This window comes from Somniosus microcephalus, chromosome 6, assembly GCF_052327205.1.
Source record: "Somniosus microcephalus isolate GS21.2 chromosome 6, FLI_Smic_1.0, whole genome shotgun sequence".
NCBI classification, from domain to species: Eukaryota; Metazoa; Chordata; class Chondrichthyes; order Squaliformes; family Somniosidae; genus Somniosus; species Somniosus microcephalus.
Genome location: NC_140992.1, coordinates 171,485,371 through 171,512,087, shown reverse-complemented (window position 1 = coordinate 171,512,087; position 26,717 = coordinate 171,485,371). Strand labels below are relative to the sequence as shown.

Genomic DNA, 26,717 nt, shown 5'->3' with positions numbered 1-26,717 from the left:
CTGACACACACATACCCCACTCACCCCCACACACACCCCCGACACACACACCCCACACACACACCCAACACACACACCCCACACACACACCCAACACACACACCCAACACACACATCACAAACACCCCACACACACCCCCGACACACACACCCAACACACACACCCAACACACACACCCAACACACACATCACAAACACCCCACACACACCCCCGACACACACACCCCACACACACACCCCACACACACCGCACACACACCCCACACACACACCCAACACACACATCACACACACACCCAACACACACATCACAAACACCCCACACAGACCCCACACACACAACCCACACACACCGCACACACACCCCACACACACACCCAACACACACATCACACACACCCCACACACGCATCCCCACACACCTCACACACCCCACACACAGACCACACACACAACACACACACCCCACACAAACACCCCACACACACACACCCCACACACACACACCCCACACACACACCCCGCACACACACACCCCAAACACCACACACACCCCTCACACACACCCCCCACACACACCCCGCACACACACCCCACACACACCCTACACACACACACCTCACGCGCACGCCACACATAACCCCACACAAACACCACACACACCACTCACACACACACACACCCCACACACGGCACAGACACACCCCAAACACACCCCACACACACCGCCACACACACCTCACACACACACCCCAGACACACACCTCACACACACACATCCCACACACACTCCCCACACACAGCCCAAACACACCCCACACACTCATGCACACACACCCCACAAACAGCGCACACCCACACTCCACACACACACATCCCACACACACACCCCACACACAACACACACACACCGACACACACATACCCCACTCACCCCCACACACACCCCCGACACACACACCCCACACACAACACACACACACCGACACACACACCCCACACACACATCCCACACGCGCACCCCACAGACACACCCCACACACACCCCACAAACAACCCACACACACAAACCACACAACCCACACACACCTCACACACACACCCAACACACACAACCCACACACCCCACACACAACCCACACACACACCCCATACACCCACCCACACCTCACACACACCCAACACACACAACCCACACACCCCATACACCCACCCACACACACCTCACACACACACCCAACACACAACCCCCACACCCCACACACACTCCACACACACACCCACACACACCCCACACACACCCACACACACACCCACACACGCCCCACACACACACCCACACACACACACACACACACACACCCCACACTCACACCCACACACACCCCACACACACATCCCACACACACACCCCAGACACTAACACCCCACACACACAACCCACACAAACACCCCACACACACATCCCACACACACACCCCAGACACACACACCCCACACACACACCCCACACACACCCCACACACACACAACCCACACGCACCCCACACACAGACCCCACACACACACCCCACACACACTCCCCACACACACCCCATACACACACCCCACACACACTCCCCACACACACCCCACACGCAACCCACACACGCACCCCACACACCCCACACACGCACCCCACACACACCCCACACACGCAACCCACACACGCACTCCACACACACCCCACACACACTCCCCACACACACCCCACACACACATGCACACACCACACACACACACAACCCACACTCTCCCCACACACGCACCCCACACAAACCCCACACACCCCACGCACACACACCAGACACAGACCCCACACACCCCACACACACACCTCACACACACACCCAACACACACACCCAACACACACGCCGTCACACACACCCCACACACTCACACACACACCCCACACACACCGCACACACCCACACCCCACATACACACCCCGCACACACAACCCACACAAACACCCCACACACACACCCACACACAACCAACACACACCCCACACACACCCCACACACCCCACACACACACCCCACACAAACACCCCACACACACACCCCACACACAACCAACACACACCCCACACACACCCCACACACACAACCCACACACACCCCACACACAACCAACACACACCCCACACACACCCCACACGCACACCTCACACACACAACCCACACACACACCCCACACAGACCCCACACACACTCCCCACACATACACCCCACACACACACCGCACACACCCCTCACACGCACCCTACACACACAACCCACACACACTCCCCACACACACACCCCACATACGCAACCCACATACGCAACCCACACACGCAACCCACACACGCACCCCACACACACCACACACACATCCCCACACACACCCCACACACACCACACACAGACCACACAGACACCCCACACACACATGCACCCCACACACACCCCACACACGCAACCCACACACACCCCACACACACATCCCCACACACACCACACACACGCACCCCACACACACCCCACACACGCAACCCACACACGCTCCCCACACACACACCCCACGCACGCAACCCACAAACACACCCCACACACACCCCACGCACACACGGCACACACACCCCACACACACAACCCACACACACAACCCACACACACTCCCCACACACACACACCCCACACACACACATCCCACACACACACACCCCACACAAACACCCCACACACCCCACACACACACCCCTCACACACACGGCACAGACACACCCCACACACACACGGCACACACACACGACACACACACACCCCACACACACACGGCACACACACCCCTTACACACACACCCCACACACACACGGCACAGACACACCCCACACACACACGGCACACACACACGGCACACACACACCCCAAACACACCCCACACACACACCGCCACACACACCCCACACACACACCCCAGACACACACCTCACACACACACATCCCACACACACTCCCCACACACAGCCCAAACACACCCCACACACTCACGCACACACCCCACACACACCGCACACACACACCCCTTACACACACACCCCACACACACACGGCACAGACACACCCCACACACACACGGCACACACACACGGCACACACACACCCCAAACACACCCCACACACACACGCACACACACCCCACACACACATTCCACACACGCATCCCCACACACACCCCACACCCCACACACACCACAGACCCCACACACCCCACACACACATTCCACACACGCATCCCCACACACACCCCACACCCCACACACACCACACACAGACCCCACACACCCCACACACACACCTCACACACACACCCAACACACACATCACACACACACAACCCACACACACACCCCACGCACACACCGTCACACACACCCCACACACACCACAAATACACCCCGCACACACACCCCACACACACACGGCACACACACAGCCCAAACACACCCCACACACTCACACACACACCCCACACACACACCCCACACACACAACCCACACAAACACCCCATACACACTCCCCACACACACAACCCACACAAACACCCCACACACACACACCCCACACACGCACCCTACGCACACACGGCACACACACCCCACACACACAACCCACACACACTCCCCACACACACACCCCACACACACAACCCACACACACTCCCCACACACACACCCCACACACACCCCACACACACACACCCCACACACACACCCCACACACACATGGCACAGACACACCCCACACACACACGGCACACACACACGGCACACACACACCCCACACACACACACCCCACGCATACACACCCCATACACACACCACACAAACACCCCACACACACACCCCACACACACACCCCACACACACACGGCACACACACCACACACACCCCTCACACACACCCCACACACACACACCACACACACACACCCCACACAAACACCCCACACACACACATATCACACAGACCCCACACACACGGACCCCACACACACACACCCCACACACACATACCACACACAGACCCCCCACACACACCCCACACACACCACACACACCCCCCACACACACGCCACACACACCACACACAGATCACACACACCCCACACACCCCACACACACATGCCACACACACATACACCACACACACACATCCCACACACGCACCCCACACACACACCCCACACACGCACACGCACACACACACACACCACACACACACCCCAGACACACACACCCCCCAAACACACACACCCCTCACGCGCACGCCACAGACACACACACCACACACACACACACCACACACAAACACCCCACACACACACATACCACACACAGACCCCACACACACAGACCCCACACACACGGACCCCACACACAGACCCCACACACACACCCCCCACACACACCTCCCACACACACACCACACACACCCCACACACACACACCCCTCACACACACCCCACACACACACCCCACACACACACCACACACGTACACCGCACACACAAACCCCGCGCACACACACCCCACACACACACCCCACACAAACACCCCACACACACACCCCACACACACACCCCACACACACACCCCGCACACACACACCTCTTACACACACACCCCACACACACAGCCCACACACACCCCAAACACACACACCCCACACACGCACCCTACACAAACACCCCTCATGCGCACGCCACACATACACCCCACACACACACCACACACACCACTCACACACACACACACCACACACACACACCCCACACACACACGGCACAGACACAACCCACACACACACCCCACACACACACCACCACACACACCCCACACACACACACCCCAGACACACACCTCACACACACACATCCCACACACACTCCACACACACAGCCCAAACACACCCCACACACTCACGCACACACACCCCACACACAGACACCCCACACACACATCCCACACACACCACACACACGCCCACACACACATACCCCACTCACCCCCACACACACACCCCACACACACACCCCACACACACCCCACACACACCGCACACACACACCCCACACACACAACCCACACACACCCCACACACGCCACACACACACACCCCACACAAACAACCCACACACACCCCACACACACAACCCACACACACACCCCACACACACACACCCCACACATGCACCCTACACACACACACCCCACACACACGCCGCATGCACACACGGCACACACACCCCACACACACAACCCACACACACTCCCCACACACACACCCCACACGCAACCCACACACGCACCCCACACACACCACACACGCACCCTACACACACACCCCACACACACACCCCACACACACACACACCCCACACACACCCCACACACACAACCACACGCACACCCCACACACACCCCACACACACACACCCCACACACACACGTCACACACGCACACCACACACGTACACCACACACACACACCCCCCAAACACACCTCAGACACACACCCCACACACACACCCCACACACACACTCCACACACACACTCACACACACCCCACACACACATCCACACACGCCCCACACACACACCCCACACATCACAAACACCCCACACACAATGAACACACACCCACACACACACCCCACACACACCCACACACACCCCACACACACAACCCACACAAACACCCCACACACCCCACACACACAACCCACACACACACCCCACACACACACAACCCACACAAACACCCCACACACACACAACCCACACATACACCCCACACACGCATCCCACACACACACCCCAGACACACACACACCCCACACACACTCCCCACACACACACACCCCCCAAACACACCTCGGACACACCCCTCACACGCACCCTACACACACCCACACACACCCCACACACACAACCCACACAAACACCCCACACACCCCACACACACAACCCACACACACACCCCACACACACACAACCCACACAAACACCCCACACACACACAACCCACACATACACCCCACACACGCATCCCACACACACACCCCAGACACACACACACCCCACACACACTCCCCACACACACACACCCCCCAAACACACCTCGGACACACCCCTCACACGCACCCTACACACACCCCACACACACAACCCCCATACACACACCCCACACACACTCCCCACAAACACAACGCACACACAACCCACACGCACACCCCACACAGACCACACACACAACACACACACCCCACACAAACACCCCACACACACACACCCCGCACACACACCCTACACACACACACCTCACGCACACGCCACACATAACCCCACACACACACCACACACACCACTCACACACACACACACCCCAGACACACACCTCACACACACACATCCCACACACACTCCCCACACACAGCCCAAACACACCCCACACACTCATGCACACACACCCCCCACACACCGCACACCCACACCCCACACACAGACACCCCACACACACACCCCACACACAACACACACACGCTGACACACACATACCCCACTCACCCCCACACACACCCCCGACACACACACCCCACACACACACCCAACACACACACCCCACACACACACCCAACACACACACCCAACACACACATCACAAACACCCCACACACACCCCCGACACACACACCCCACACACACACCCAACACACACACCCCACACACACACCCAACACACACACCCAACACACACATCACAAACACCCCACACACACCCCCGACACACACACCCCACACACACACCCCACACACACCGCACACACACCCCACACACACACCCAACACACACATCACACACACACCCAACACACACATCACAAACACCCCACACAGACCCCACACACACAACCCACACACACCGCACACACACCCCACACACACACCCAACACACACATCACACACACCCCACACACGCATCCCCACACACCTCACACACCCCACACACAGACCACACACACAACACACACACCCCACACAAACACCCCACACACACACACCCCACACACACACACCCCACACACACACCCCGCACACACACACCCCAAACACCACACACACCCCTCACACACACCCCCCACACACACCCCGCACACACACCCCACACACACCCTACACACACACACCTCACGCGCACGCCACACATAACCCCACACAAACACCACACACACCACTCACACACACACACACCCCACACACGGCACAGACACACCCCAAACACACCCCACACACACCGCCACACACACCTCACACACACACCCCAGACACACACCTCACACACACACATCCCACACACACTCCCCACACACAGCCCAAACACACCCCACACACTCATGCACACACACCCCACAAACAGCGCACACCCACACTCCACACACACACATCCCACACACACACCCCACACACAACACACACACACCGACACACACATACCCCACTCACCCCCACACACACCCCCGACACACACACCCCACACACAACACACACACACCGACACACACACCCCACACACACATCCCACACGCGCACCCCACAGACACACCCCACACACACCCCACAAACAACCCACACACACAAACCACACAACCCACACACACCTCACACACACACCCAACACACACAACCCACACACCCCACACACAACCCACACACACACCCCATACACCCACCCACACACACCTCACACACACCCAACACACACAACCCACACACCCCATACACCCACCCACACACACCTCACACACACACCCAACACACAACCCCCACACCCCACACACACACCCACACACACCCCACACACACCCACACACACACCCACACACGCCCCACACACACACCCACACACACACACACACACACACACCCCACACTCACACCCACACACACCCCACACACACATCCCACACACACACCCCAGACACTAACACCCCACACACACAACCCACACAAACACCCCACACACACATCCCACACACACACCCCAGACACACACACCCCACACACACACCCCACACACACCCCACACACACACAACCCACACGCACCCCACACACACACCCCAGACACACACACCCCACACACACACCCCACACACACCCCACACACACACAACCCACACACACACCACACACAGACCACACAGACACCCCACACACACATGCACCCCACACACACCCCACACACGCAACCCACACACACCCCACACACACATCCCCACACACACCACACACACGCACCCCACACACACCCCACACACGCAACCCACACACGCTCCCCACACACACACCCCACGCACGCAACCCACAAACACACCCCACACACACCCCACGCACACACGGCACACACACCCCACACACACAACCCACACACACAACCCACACACACTCCCCACACACACACACCCCACACACACACATCCCACACACACACACCCCACACAAACACCCCACACACCCCACACACACACCCCTCACACACACGGCACAGACACACCCCACACACACACGGCACACACACACGACACACACACCCCACACACACACGGCACAGACACACCCCACACACACACGGCACACACACACGGCACACACACACCCCAAACACACCCCACACACACACCGCCACACACACCCCACACACACACCCCAGACACACACCTCACACACACACATCCCACACACACTCCCCACACACAGCCCAAACACACCCCACACACTCACGCACACACCCCACACACACCGCACACACACACCCCTTACACACACACCCCACACACACACGGCACAGACACACCCCACACACACACGGCACACACACACGGCACACACACACCCCAAACACACCCCACACACACACGCACACACACCCCACACACACATTCCACACACGCATCCCCACACACACCCCACACCCCACACACACCACAGACCCCACACACCCCACACACACATTCCACACATGCATCCCCACACACACCCCACACCCCACACACACCACACACAGACCCCACACACCCCACACACACACCTCACACACACACCCAACACACACATCACACACACACAACCCACACACACACCCCACGCACACACCGTCACACACACCCCACACACACCACAAATACACCCCGCACACACACCCCACACACACACGGCACACACACAGCCCAAACACACCCCACACACTCACACACACACCCCACACACACACCCCACACACACAACCCACACAAACACCCCATACACACTCCCCACACACACAACCCACACAAACACCCCACACACACACACCCCACACACGCACCCTACGCACACACGGCACACACACCCCACACACACAACCCACACACACTCCCCACACACACACCCCACACACACAACCCACACACACTCCCCACACACACACCCCACACACACCCCACACACACACACCCCACACACACACCCCACACACACATGGCACAGACACACCCCACACACACACGGCACACACACACGGCACACACACACCCCAAACACACCCCACACACACACCGCCACACACACCCCACACACACACCCCAGACACACACCTCACACACACACATCCCACACACACTCCCCACACACAGCCCAAACACACCCCACGCACTCACGCACACACCCCACACACACCGCTCACCCACACCCCACACACAGACACCCCACACACACACCCCACACACACCACACACACGCCCACACACACATACCCCACTCACCCCCACACACACCGACACACACACCCCACACACACACCCCACACACACCCCACACACACATCCCACATGCACACCCGACACACCCCACACACACACCCACACACACCCCACACACACACCCAACACACACATCACAAACACCCCACACACCCCACACACAACCAACACACACCCCACACACACCCCACACACACAACCCACATACACCCCACACACACCCCACACACACTCCCCACACACTAACACCCCACACACACACACCCCACACACGCAACCCACACAAACACCCCACACACACCCGTCACACACACACCCCACACACACACCCCAGACACACCCCACACACGCAACCCACAGAAACACCCCACACCCACCCACACACACACACCTCACACACTCCCCATACACGCTCCTCACACACCCCACATGCACACACCCCCCACACACACCGCACACACAAACCCAACACACACACCACATGCAAAACCCACAGGCACACCACACACGCCCCCCACACACAAACACACCACCTACACACACAACCTACACTCTCCCCACACACACATCCCACACACACCCCACACGCAACCCACACACACACCCCACACACACGCACCCTACACACACCCCACACACACACCCCACACACACCTCACACACGCATGCCACACACGCATCCCCACACACACCCCACACACCCCACTCCCCACACACACCACACACAGACCCCACACCCCACACACACCCCACACACACACCCCACACACACACCCCACACACACCCCACACACACCCCACACACATCCCACACGCACACCCCACACACACACACACACACCACACACACACCACACACACACCCCACACACGCATCCCACACACACCCCACACACCCACACCACACACACAACCCACACACACCCACACCCCACACACAAACCCCCACACACCCCACCCACACACACCCACACACATACACCTCAGACACTCCCCATACACGCTCCTCACACACCCCACACGCACACCCCACACACACCGACACACACACCCCACACACACATCCCACACGCGCACCCCACAGACACACCCCACACACACCCCACAAACAACCCACACACAAACCACACAACCCACACACACCTCACACACACACCCAACACACACAACCCACACACCCCACACACAGCCCACACACACCCCACACACACCCCATACACCCACCCACACACACCTCACACACACACCCAACACACACAACCCACACACCCCATACACCCACCCACACACACCTCACACACACACCCAACACACACGACCCCCACACCCCACACACACCCCACACACTCCACACACACACCCACACACCCCACACACACACCCACACACACACACCCACACACGCCCCACACACACCCACACACACACACCCACACACGCCCCACACACACACCCACACACACACACCCACACACACCCCACACACACACCCACACACCCACACACGCCCCACACACACACCCACACACACACACCCACACACGCCCCACACACACCCACACACACACCCACACACGCCCCACACACACGCCCCACACACACACCCACACACACCCCACACACACATCCCACACACACTCCCCAAACACTAACACCCCACACACACACCCACACACACACCCACACACCCACACACACACACCCACACACACACACCCACACACGCCCCACTCACACCCACACACACACACCCACACACACCCCACACACACACCCACACACACATCCCACACACACTCCCCAAACACTAACACCCCACACACACATCCCACACACACACCCCAGACACACCCCACACACACACACCCCACACGCACCCCACACACAGAACCCACACACACACCCCACACACACACACCCCACACACACTCCCCACACACCCCACACACAACCCACACACACTCCCCACACACACCCCACACGCAACCCACACACGCACCCCACACACACCACACACACGCACCCCACACACCCCACACACGCACCCCACACCCCACACACGCAACCCACACACGCACTCCACACACACCCCACACACACTCCCCACACACACCCCACACACACACATGCACACACCACACACACACACAACCCACACTCTCCCCACACACGCACCCCACACAAACCCCACACACCCCACGCACACACACCAGACACAGACCCCACACACCCCACACACACCCCACACACACACCTCACACACACACCCAACACACACACCCAACACACACGCCGTCACACACACCCCACACACTCACCCCACACACACCGCACACACCCACACCCCACATACACACCCCGCACACACAACCCACACAAACACCCCACACACACTCCCCACACCTACAACCCACACAAACACCCCACACACACACGGCACAGACACACCCCACACACACACGGCACACACACCCCACACAAACACCCCACACTCACACCCCACACACACACCCACACACAACCAACACACACCCCACACACACCCCACACACACCCCACACACAACCAACACACACCTCACACACACAACCCACACACACACCCCACACATACCCCACACACACACCCCACACACACCCCACACACAACCAACACACACCTCACACACACAACCCACACACACACCCCACACAGACCCCACACACACAACCCACACACACAACCCACACACACCTCACACACACAACCCACACACACACCCCACACAGACCCCACACACACTCCCCACACATACACCCCACACACACACCACACACACCCCTCACACGCACCCTACACACACAACCCACACACACTCCCCACACACACACCCCACATACGCAACCCACATACGCAACCCACACACGCAACCCACACACACCACACACACATCCCCACACACACCCCACACACACCACACACAGACCACACAGACACCCCACACACACACCACACACATGCACCCCACACACATCCCACACACGCAACCCACACACACCCCACACACACATCCCCACACACACGCACCCCACACACACCCCACACACGCAACCCACACACGCTCCCCACACACACACCCCACGCATGCAACCCACAAACACACCCCACACACACCCCACACACACCCCACGCACACCCCACACACACAACCCACACACACTCCCCACACACACACACCCCACACACACACACCCCACACACACACACCCCACACAAACACCCCACACACACACCCCGCACACACACACCCCTTACACACACACCCCACACACACACGGCACAGACACACCCCACACACACACGGCACACACACACGGCACACACACACCCCAAACACACCCCACACACACACCGCCACACACACCCCACACACACACCGCCACACACACCTCACACACACACCCCAGACACACACCTCACACACACACATCCCACACACACTCCCCACACACAGCCCAAACACACCCCACACACTCACGCACACACCCCACACACACCGCACACACACACCCCTTACACACACACCCCACACACACACGGCACAGACACACCCCACACACACACGGCACACACACACGGCACACACACACCCCAAACACACCCCACACACACACGCACACACACCCCACACACACCCCACACACACATTCCACACACGCATCCCCACACACACCCCACACCCCACACACACCACAGACCCCACACACCCCACACACACATTCCACACACGCATCCCCACACACACCCCACACCCCACACACACCACACACAGACCCCACACACCCCACACACACACCTCACACACACACCCAACACACACATCACACACACACAACCCACACACACACCCCACGCACACACCGTCACACACACCCCACACACACCACAAATACACCCCGCACACACACCCCACACACACACGGCACACACACAGCCCAAACACACCCCACACACTCACACACACACCCCACACACTCACACACACACCCCACACACACCGCACACACCCACACCCCACACACACACCCCACACACACACAACCCACACAAACACCCCATACACACTCCCCACACACACAACCCACACAAACACCCCACACACGCACCCTACACACACACCACACACACACACCCTACGCACACACGGCGCACACACCCCACACACACAACCCACACACACTCCCCACACACACACCCCACACACGCAACCCACACACACTCCCCACACACACACCCCACACACACCCCACACACACACACCCCACACACACACCCCGCACACACACACCCCTTACACACACACCCCACACACACATGGCACAGACACACCCCACACACACACGGCACACACACACGGCACACACACACCCCAAACACACCCCACACACACACCGCCACACACACCCCACACACACACCCCAGACACACACCTCACACACACACATCCCACACACACTCCCCACACACAGCCCAAACACACCCCACACACTCACGCACACACCCCACACACACCGCTCACCCACACCCCACACACAGACACCCCACACACACACCCCACACACACCACACACACGCCCACACACACATACCCCACTCACCCCCACACACACCGACACACACACCCCACACACACACCCCACACACACCGCACACACACCCCACACACACATCCCACATGCACACCCCAGACACACCCCACACACACACCCACACACACCCCACACACACACCCACACACACCCCACACACACACCCAACACACACATCACAAACACCCCACACACACCCCACACACACAACCCACATACACCCCACACACACCCCACACACACTCCCCACACACTAACACCCCACACACACACACCCCACACACGCAACCCACACAAACACCCCACACACACCCGTCACACACACACCCCACACACACCCCAGACACACCCCACACACGCAACCCACAGAAACACCCCACACCCACCCACACACACACACCTCACACACTCCCCATACACGCTCCTCACACACCCCACATGCACACACCCCCCACACACACCGCACACACAAACCCAACACACACACCACATGCAAAACCCACAGGCACACCACACACGCCCCCCACACACAAACACACCACCTACACACACAACCCACACTCTCCCCACACACACATCCCACACACACCCCACACACGCAACCCACACACACACCCCACACACACGCACCCTACACACACCCCACACACACCACACACACACCCCACACACACCCCACACACGCATGCCACACATGCATCCCCACACACACCCCACTCCCCACACACACCACACACAGACCCCACACACCCCACACACACACTCCACACACACACCCCACACACACACCCCACACACACCCCACACACCCCACACACATCCCACACGCACACCCCACACACACACACACACCACACACACACCCCACACACACATCCCACACACGCACCCCACACACACCCCACACACCCACACCACACACACAACCCACACACACACCCACACCCCACACACAAACCCCCACACACCCCACCCACACACACCCACACACATACACCTCAGACACTCCCCATACACGCTCCTCACACACCCCACATGCACACCCCACACACACCACACAGCCACAACCCACACACACAGACCCCACACACACAGACCCCACACACACAGACCCCACACACACACACCCCACACACACATCCCACACGCACACCCCACACACACCCCACACACACACCCCACACACTCCCCACACACTCCCCACACAAACACCCCACACACACCCCACACACATACACCCCACACACATGCCCAACACATACTGCACACACACACCCCCACACTCGCCCCACACACACCCCCCACACACACATGGCACACACACTCCACACACTCTCGACACACCCCACCCACACACACCCCACACCCCACACACACCACACACAGACCCCACACACCCCACACACACACCTCACACACACACCCAACACACACATCACACACACACAACCCACACACACACCCCACGCACACACCGTCACACACACCCCACACACACCACAAATACACCCCGCACACACACCCCACACACACACGGCACACACACAGCCCAAACACACCCCACACACTCACACACACACCCCACACACTCACACACACACCCCACACACACCGCACACACCCACACCCCACACACACACCCCACACACACAACCCACACAAACACCCCATACACACTCCCCACACACACAACCCACACAAACACCCCACACACGCACCCTACACACACACCACACACACACACCCTACGCACACACGGCACACACACCCCACACACACAACCCACACACACTCCCCACACACACACCCCACACACGCAACCCACACACACTCCCCACACACACACCCCACACACACCCCACACACACACACCCCACACACACACCCCGCACACACACACCCCTTACACACACACCCCACACACACACCCCACACACACATGGCACAGACACACCCCACACACACACGGCACACACACACGGCACACACACACCCCACACACACAAACCCAACACGCACACCCCACGCACAACCCACAGGCACACCCCACACACACCACACATCCACAACCAACACACACAGACCCCACACACGCACCCCACACACACAACCCACACAGGCACCCCACAGACACACCCCACACACACACGCACCCCACACACACACCCCACACACACACCCCACACACACCCCCACACACACCCCACACACAACACACACACGCACCCGCACACACACCCCACACACACCTCAGACACCCCGCACACACCCCACACACACACCACATGCACACACCCCACAAACACACGGCAAACACACCCCACATGCACACCCCACACACACAACCCACACAAACACCCCACACACACACCCCACAAACACAACCCACACACACCCCACGCACACACCCCACGCACACAGCACACACACCACACACACACACCCCAGACACACCGCACACACACACCCTACACACACATCCCACACGCACACCCCACACACACCCCACACACACACCCCACACACACCCCACACACACCCCACACACATCCCACACGCACACCCCACACACAACACACACACCCCACACACACACCCCACACACACCGCACACACACACCCCACACACACATCCCACATGCACACCCCACACACACCCCACACACACCCCACGCACACACCCCACGCACACAGCACACACACCACACACACACACCCCAGACACACCGCACACACACACCCTACACACACATCCCACACGCACACCCCACACACACACCCCACACACTCCCCACACACTCCCCACACAAACACCCCACACACACCCCACACACATACACCCCACACACATGCCCAACACATACTGCACACACACACCCCCACACTCGCCCCACACACACCCCCCACACACACATGGCACACACACTCCACACACTCTCGACACACCCCACCCACACACACCCCACACACACACTGCACACACACCCCACACACACACCCCACACACACACCCCACACACACTCCCCACACACACACCCCACACACACACCCCACACACACTCCCCCCACACACATACACCCCACACACATGCCCAACACACACCGCACACACCCCACACACACCCCCACACACACATGGCACACACACTCCACACACTCTCGACACACCCCACCCACACACACCCCACACACACACCGCACACACACCCCACACACACTCCCCACACACACACCCCACACACACTCCCCACACACAGACCCCACACACAACCCACACACACTCCCCCCACACACATACACCCCACACACATGCCCAACACACACCGCACACACCCCACACACCCCCCACACACACATGGCACACACACTCCACACACTCTCGACACACCCCACCCACACACACCCCACACACACACCCCCCACACACACACACCCCATACACACACCCCATTCACACAACCCACACACGCAACCCACACACACCCCACACATGCAAACCACACACACACTCCCCACACGCACCCCACACACACCACACACAAAAAACAGACACCCCACGCATACACCCCATACATATCCAACACACACCACAGACACACACACCCCACACACAATCCCCACACACACCCCACACACATAGAAACATAGAAACATAGAAGATAGGAGCAGGAGTAGGCCATTCGGCCCCTCGAGCCTGCTCCGCCATTCAATGCGATCATGGCTGATCATCCAAATTCAGTACCCGGTCCCTGCTTTCTCCCCATACCCCTTGATCGCTTTAGCCTGAAGAAATATATCCAACTCCTTCTTGAATATATTTAATGAACTGGCCTCCACCGCCTTCTGTGGTAGAGAGTTCCACAGGTTCATCACTCTCTGGGTGAAGAAATTCCTCCTCATTTCTGTCCTAAATGGCCTACCCTTTATCCTTAGACTGTGTCCCCTGGTTCTGGACTCCCCGACCATCGGGAACATCTTTCCTGCATCTAGTCTGTCCAGTCCTGTCTGAATTTTATAAGTTTCAATGAGATCACCTCTCATTCTTCTAAACTCCAGCGAGTACAAGTCCAATCGACCCAATCTCTCCTCATACGTCATTCCTGCCATCCCAGGTATCAGCCTGGTGAATCTTCGCTGAACTCCTTCCATGGCAAGAACATCCTTCCTCAGATAAGGCGACCAAAACTGCACACAATACTCAAGATGTGGTCTCACCAAGGCCCTGTACAACTGCAGCAAGACATCCTTGTTCCTGTACTCGAATCCTCTCGCTATGAAGGCCAACATACCATTTGCCTTCTTAACCGCCTGCTGCACCTGCATGCTTACCTTCAGCGACTTCTGCACAAGGACACCCAGGTCTCGTTGCACTTCCCCTTCTCCCAATCTATTGCCATTTAGATAATAATCTGCCTTCCTGGTTTTTGCCACCAAAGTGGATAACCTCACATTTATCCACGTTATATTGCATCTGCCATGTTTCTGCCCAATCACCCAACATGTCCAAATCGTCCTGAAGTTTCTCGACATCATCCTCACAGCACACACGCCCACCCAGCTTTGTGACGTCTGCAAATTTGGAGATATTACATCTAGTTCCCTTGTCCAGATCTAGTTCCCTTGTCCAGATCATTTATATATATTGTGAATAGCTGGGGTCCAAGGACCGATCCCTGCGGTACCCCACTAGTCACTGACCGCCATTCGGAAAAAGACCCATTTATTCCAACTCTACTTTCTGTCTGCCAACCAGTTCTCTATCCAAGTCAATACCTTGCCCCCAATCCCATGTGCCTTAACTTTACACGCTAATCTCTTGTGCGGGACCTTATCGAAGGCCTTCTGAAAGTCCAAATACACCACATCCACTGGTTCTCCCTTATCTATTTTACCAGTTACATCCTCAAAAAATTCCAGTAGATTAGTCAAGCACTGTTTTCCAAGTGCTCTGCTATTACATCTTTTATAATGGACTCTAGCATTTTCTCCACTACCGATGTTAGGCTTACCGGTCTGTAATTCCCCGTTTTCTCTCTACCACCTCTTTTGAATAGTGGGGTAACATTAGCTATCCTCCAATCCATGGGTACTGTTCCAGATTCCATCGAATGTTGGAAGATGATCAGCAATGCATCTACTATTTCTAGGACCACTTCCTTAAGTACCCTAGGATGTAGATTATTAGGCCCTGGGGATTTATTGGCCTTCAGTCACAGCAATTTCCCGAACACCATTTCCCTACAAATACTGATTTCTTTCAGTTCCACCCTTTCATCAGACCCTATGTTCCCCGACATCTCTGGGAGGTTATTTGTGTCCTCCTTTGTGAAGACAGAACCAAAATATGTATTTAGTTGGTCAGCCATTTCTTTGTTCCCCATCATAAACACAACCCAAACACACTCCACACACACCCCACACACACCCCACATACACACACCCCACACACACACACACATCCCCCGCACACACACACACCCCCACACACAAACACCCCACACACTCCCCACACACACCCCACACACAACCCAAACACACTCCACACACACACCCCCACACACAAACACCCCACACACTCCCCACACACACCCCACACACAACCCAAACACACTCCACACACACACCCCACACACACAACCCAAACACCCCACACACACCCTGCTCACACCCCACACACACACAAACACACACCCCACACACAAACACACACACCCACCACACACCCCCCACACACACACCCCCACACAACACACACACACCACACACAAACATCACACACACCCCACGCACACAACACACACACACCACACACAAACATCACACACACCCCATGCACACACCCCACGCACACAACACACACACGCAACCCACACACGCAACCCACACACACACCCTACACACACCCCACATACACATCCCACACACACCCCACACAAACATCACACACACCCCACGCACACAACCCACACACGCAACCCACACACACACCGCACACACACACCCCACACACACACCGCACACACACCCCACACACACTGCACACACACACCGCACACACACACCGAACACACACCCCACACACAAACCCCACACACACACCCTACACACACACCCCACACCCACACCCCACACACACCCCCCCCACACAAATCCCCACACACACAACCCACACACACACCACACACTCCACACACACAACCCACCCCACACACACACCCCACACACACCCCCCCACACAAATCCCCACACACACCCCACACACACAACCCACACACACACCACACACAACCCACCCCACACACACACACCCCACACACACACCACACATGCCTCACACGAACCCCACACACACACCCCACACACACACCGCACACACACACCGAACACACACACCGAACACACACCCCACACACACACCCCACACACCCCCCCACACACACTCCGCACACACCCCACACACTCACCCCACACACACCACACACGCCTCACACGAACCCCACACACACACCCCAAACACACACACCGCACACACACCGCACACACACACCGAACACACACCCCACACACACACACCCCACACACACCGGGCAAACACACCCCACACACACACCCCACACACACACTCCACACACACCCCACACACTCACCCCACACCTCACACGAACCCCACACACACACCCCACACACACACTCCACACACACCCCACACACTCACCCCACACACACCACACACACCTCACACGAACCCCACACACACACCCCAAACACACCCCCCCACACACACTCCGCACACACCCCACACACTCACCCCACACACACCACACACACCTCACACGAACCCCACACACACACCCCAAACACACACACCGCACACACACCGCACACACACACCGAACACACACCCCACACACACACACCCCACACACACCGGGCAAACACACCCCACACACACACCCCACACACACACACCCCACACACACACCCCACACACACACACCCCACACACACACCCCACACACACACTCCACACACACAACCCACACACAAACCCCACACACAGATCCCACACACACACACCCCACACACACACCCCACACACACACCCCACACACACACACCCCACACACACACCCCACACACACACTCCACACACACAACCCACACACAAACCCCACACACACACACCCCACACACACACTCCACACACACAACCCACACACAAACCCCACACACACACACCCCACACACACACCCCACACACACACCCCACACACACACCCCACACACACACACCCCACACACACACCCCACACACACACTCCACACACACAACCCACACACAAACCCCACACACAGATCCCACACACACACACACACACACACCCCCCACACACAACCCACACAGACACCCCACACACGCACGGAGGTACTAGCCATAATATTCCAATCCTCTTTAGATACGGGGCTGGTGCCAGAGGACTGGAGAATTGCAAATGTTACGCCACTGTTCAAAAAAGCATGTAACGATAAACCCAGCAACTACAGGCCAGTCAGTTTGACCTTGGTAGTGGGGAAGCTTTTAGAAACAGTAATCAGGGACAAAATTAACAGTCACTTGGACAAGTGTGGATTGATTAAGGAATGCCAGCACGGATTTGTTAAAGGTAAATCGTGTTTAACTAACTTGATTGAGTTCTTTGATGAGGTAACAAAGAGGACTGATGAGGGTAATGCAGTTGGCGTAGTGTACGTGGATTTCCAAAAGATGTTCGACAAAGTGCCAATAGTAGGCTTGCCAGCAAAGTTGAAGCCCATGGTATAAAAGGGACAGTGGCAGCATGGATACAGAATTGGCTAAGTGACAGGAAACAGAGAGTAGTGGTGAATGGTTGTTTTTCGGACTGGAGGAGGTTATACAGCAGTGTTCCCCAGGGGTTCCACCAGGGGTTGCTTCTAGAACCACTGCTTTTCTTGATATATATTAATGACTCGGACGTGGGTGTACAGGACACAATTTCAAAATCTGCAGATGACACAAAACTTGGAAGTATAGCGAACAATGAGGTGGAGAGTGATAGTCTTCAGGAAGACATAGAGAGGCTGGTAAAATGGGCGGACACGTGGCAGATAAAATTTAACGCAGAAAAGTGTGAAGTGATACATTTTGATAGAAAGAATGAGGAGAGGAAATATAAACGAAAGGGTACAATCCTGAAAGTGGGTGCACGAACAGAGAGACCTGGGCGCATATGTGTGCACAAATTGTTGAAGGTGGCAGGGCATGTTGAGAAAGCAGTTAAAAAAGCTTATAGTTAATTTATAGTTATTTTAAAAATGTGATGTTTTTAAAAATGTATTTGAAGATTTAGTGATGTTTTGGGGCTTATAGTATTTATAGGTCTTCCTGTCAAACTTATGATTGAAGCATTCCCTGCTTCCATTGGCTCTCCATGGCCTACGTGATCCCAGGGGACGCATCGAACTAACTGCGCCCCTGGGATACGCAAGCACTGCGCGCTAGCAGTTGGAGGAGGCCCAGGATCGGAATCCCACGCGGGCCCACAGCTCAACGGCCGGCGCGCTAGGTAAGTGCAGGTCGGGGGCTTGCACCCGCGGGAAGCCCCCGACCTGAATTTCTGGGCCATTGTGAATAGCTGGGGTCCTAGCACCGATCCCTGCAGTACCCCACTAGTCACTCGGAAAAATACCCATTTATTCCAACTCTTTGCTTCCTGCCTGCCAACCAGTTCTCTATCCAAGTCAGTACTTTACCCCCAATCCCATGTGCTTTAACTTTGCACACCAACCTCTTATGCGGGACCTTATCGAAAGCCTTCTGAAAGTCCAAATACTGTACACCACATCCACTGGTTCTCCCTTATCTATTCTACCAGTTACATCCTCAAAAAATTCCAGTAGATTAGTCAAGCTTGGTTTACCTTTTGTAAATCCATGTTGACTTTGTCTGATCCTGTCACTGTTTTCCAAGTGCTCTGCTATTACATCTTTTATAATGGACTCTAGCATTTTCCCCACTACCGACGTCAGGCTTATAATTCCCCGTTTTCTCTCTATCACCTTTTTTAAATAGTGGGGTTACATTAGCTACCCTCCAATCCCTGGGAACTGTTCCAGAGTCTATAGAATTTTGGAAGATGACAGAACAGAGCCTAACCCACATCAGCTCAATGGCTGCAGCTCCTTGGGATGGTGGGATCCGAGATGTTAAATTACTTTTCCCCATCAGATACCAACAGGCCTGCTGTGTATTTGCCAATTTCATTTCTCCCATTATCCATTTGTTGGATGCTTATTAATATCTGCTGTCAGAACAAGTCTCTTTCACATCAATCTCATCAGCATCAGAAAGAAGGTGGGCAGAGGTCTTTGCCTGTCTTTTTTTTTCCATCACCCATCTCTCTCTGTCTTTTCCTCTGTCTGTTTATCTCTATCTGTATCTGTGAGTCTCAATATTTGTCTCTATACATCTATTTGTCGATCTGCCTGTCTGCCTCACATTGTCTCTCTTTCTCACCAATCTCTCACCCACTCTCTCACTCCCCTACTCACACCCTGTCTGTCTGTCTTTTTCGCTCTGATTTTTTGGTCTCTGTCTTTCTTTCTGTCTATTTTCTCACTCTCTGCTGGTCTCGTTCTGTCTTTTTCTATCCCTTTCACCTTCTGTCACTGTTTCTACGTCTCTTAGTGTCCTATCTTCTCTCATTTTATCTCACTACTTGTCTGTAGTATATTTCCCTCTCCCTGTTGGTCTTTCTGTTTGTCTCTGTCCCTTTCTTTCTCTCTGTCCATCTGTCTTTTTCTCAGTTTTACTCTCCGTTTACTAGTCTCTCCCTGACTCTCTATTCATTCTGTCTGTGTGTGTTTCTCTGTCTTTCTTTGGCCATCTCAATCTAGCTCTGTCTCATCCCTCGCTTCCTTTCTCTCTGTCTCTGATTGCTTATCTGTAGCTCACTGTGTTGTTCATCTCTGTTTCTCGTTACCTATCTGCGTACTCGCTGCCTCTCTCCCTTGTCTGCAGCTCCATCCCTCTCTCTGCCTATTTGTTTATCTGCTCGTGTGTGTGTGTGTGCCCGCATCTGTCTCACTGTCTGTTAGTTTCTCCCAATCTCTTGTCTGCCTCTGTCTCCCTGTATGTGGTGTCAGCCCATCTGCCCCCTCTCTCTGCAAGAAACATACTGCAGAAATCAATCAGGATCTTGTCTCTCAAACTGATCAGCATCAATTCCAAAACAGATTCCCGAGGTTTCTCACGTCTGATTTATTAGATATTTTAAAGTGGGACCAGTGCTGGTGAATCTGTTAAATAACCACAGCTCCCCTGATCACAGCCCTCGCTGCTAAATTATTGGATGTCGAGCCCCTCCTTCCAGCGGTCAGGTATAGGTTACTTACCACACCCGCTCCCTTCCTCACTCGCTGCAGCTCTCGGATGAAGTTCTCCAGCTCTTTCCCTTCTATGTAACCATTACCTGCACATGACACATGCAAAGAATCTCCGATTACCCAGCAATCTGAAACACACCGATAGAACCGGGGCTCCCGAACCGGGCAGGCGCGGGGCTGGAAACATCCCTCAGCATAAACCAAACCCTCCCCAGGAATCCAGGCGATTGCACTGCGGGGGCAAGGTGACTGACAGCTCTCGGCATCTCCAGAATTCCGGACATCTCGGGAGCATCCAGAAGGATGCTGACCCTTTGGATTTGCACCTCCTCGCTCGAGGAGACGGATAGATCATCTATTCTTTCCTGCAGGAACTTGTTGAAATTAGGCATGTCATTGCAACTCAGAGTCAGTCCCGTCCACATCTGCCCCTTAAACCCCTCGCACTAGTCTCTCCGCCCTGAACTGCCTCTACATCCAGCACCTCCAATCTCAACAACTCCAGCAAGAAGGGCAACAATTGCAAAGTTGTCTAAACTTTTTTTTTAAAAAGAATGCCTTCATGAAGTGTAATTAACTTTTAGCAAATGGCCAGAAGCTCCTAATACTGGGCAGGCATCACAAGGAAAAGGCGGCCGATTCATCTGCCCACTTATCACTCAGCTATTGAGATAGACACAAAACGCATCGCCTGACTCTGCGAGCACCAGTTTCACGCCCCAGTACTTCCAAAACGCGCTCACATACTGAAATAAAACTGCTCTAAGCTAATACAGATGCATTTATCTATATTTACTGTCCTTCAACCAAGGGAGGGTTGCAAAACATACAAAAGTTGGATAATATTAAAGTGTTTAAGTTTCCCTGCTGATTTATCAAATAAATGCTACAATTAGATGGTTTTTAAAAATCCATTAAAACATATATAAAATTCACCATCTGCATCATAATGTTTCCAGACTTCCAGGAACTGTGAGGCGGTGAGTTCAGCCAGGTTCAGGTAAGGCGGTTGCTGTTTGTCAGCCATCCTGTGCAGACTGCCAGTGTTAAGATCCCTCTTTGAAATGCACGGTACCTGCGCCTGGACACAGCCTTTTTATCCCTTCGGAGCCGCAGTGCCTTCACTGGCCTGCAGGGGCCGCCCTGCCCACGGTGCCAGCGGTCTGGGACTTGTAGTCCACTCAACCCCTGCCCCTCTGGCGGGATCCTTTTAAAAAGGTGTTGGAAGATATCAGATGCATCCAGATTTTTTTCAGCGCGGAAACGACTGTCTGGAGACAGGCTCCCAGTTCCGTGCCCGGGACCCAGTCTGGCTGCAGGGCTGGCCTGGATTGTGGGTGAGCTCTGCTTGGAGCCCGGACTGCTGGATGGAGATTCAAGAGCAACACGTGTCACATCTTACACACACCTACACCAATCATTTCAGCAACTCATTTAGAAAACAATTAATAAAGAAATGTTTAAACAAGACGGGTCCCTAATAACTAGGTGCAACGATCTATGTAAATATGTATGCAGATGGATGTACATGTAGAACCATAGCTACATATACAGGACTATATTCTCTTCCCTCTTTTGAGGGCGTTTGCTCTTTGCTACTATTTCGACAGGTGGCCATTTTTCATCTGTCAGTATACTGTTCAATGGCGGGGAAGGGGTGGTGAGGGGCAGGAGGGGGGGCGGGAAGTGGAACTTCCCAGGACAGCCCCAACCTGTCCTCACCTGTAAATACGGCTGAGCATTTTTGCATCTTATCATTTTTCTATCAGCTATTCTAGTCAACTTCAGCATTT

At 56.0% G+C, this 26,717-nt stretch overlaps 1 protein-coding gene across 1 annotated transcript in view; it reads right to left on the bottom strand.

The window, feature by feature from the left end:
* The window catches only part of LOC147116202 (calretinin-like), a 400,230-nt gene extending 374,256 nt beyond the window's left edge, over nt 1–25,974 (bottom strand). Inside the window, exons 1-2 of the mRNA XM_085992021.1 lie at nt 25,861–25,974; nt 24,934–25,010 (exon numbers count right to left, since the gene is read on the bottom strand). Of these exons, the coding sequence (XP_085848147.1) occupies nt 24,934–25,010; nt 25,861–25,951 (168 nt within the window). The 5' untranslated portion in view covers nt 25,952–25,974. The remainder of the gene's footprint in view (nt 1–24,933; nt 25,011–25,860) is intronic.
* Between the last annotated feature and the right edge of the window lie 743 nt (nt 25,975–26,717).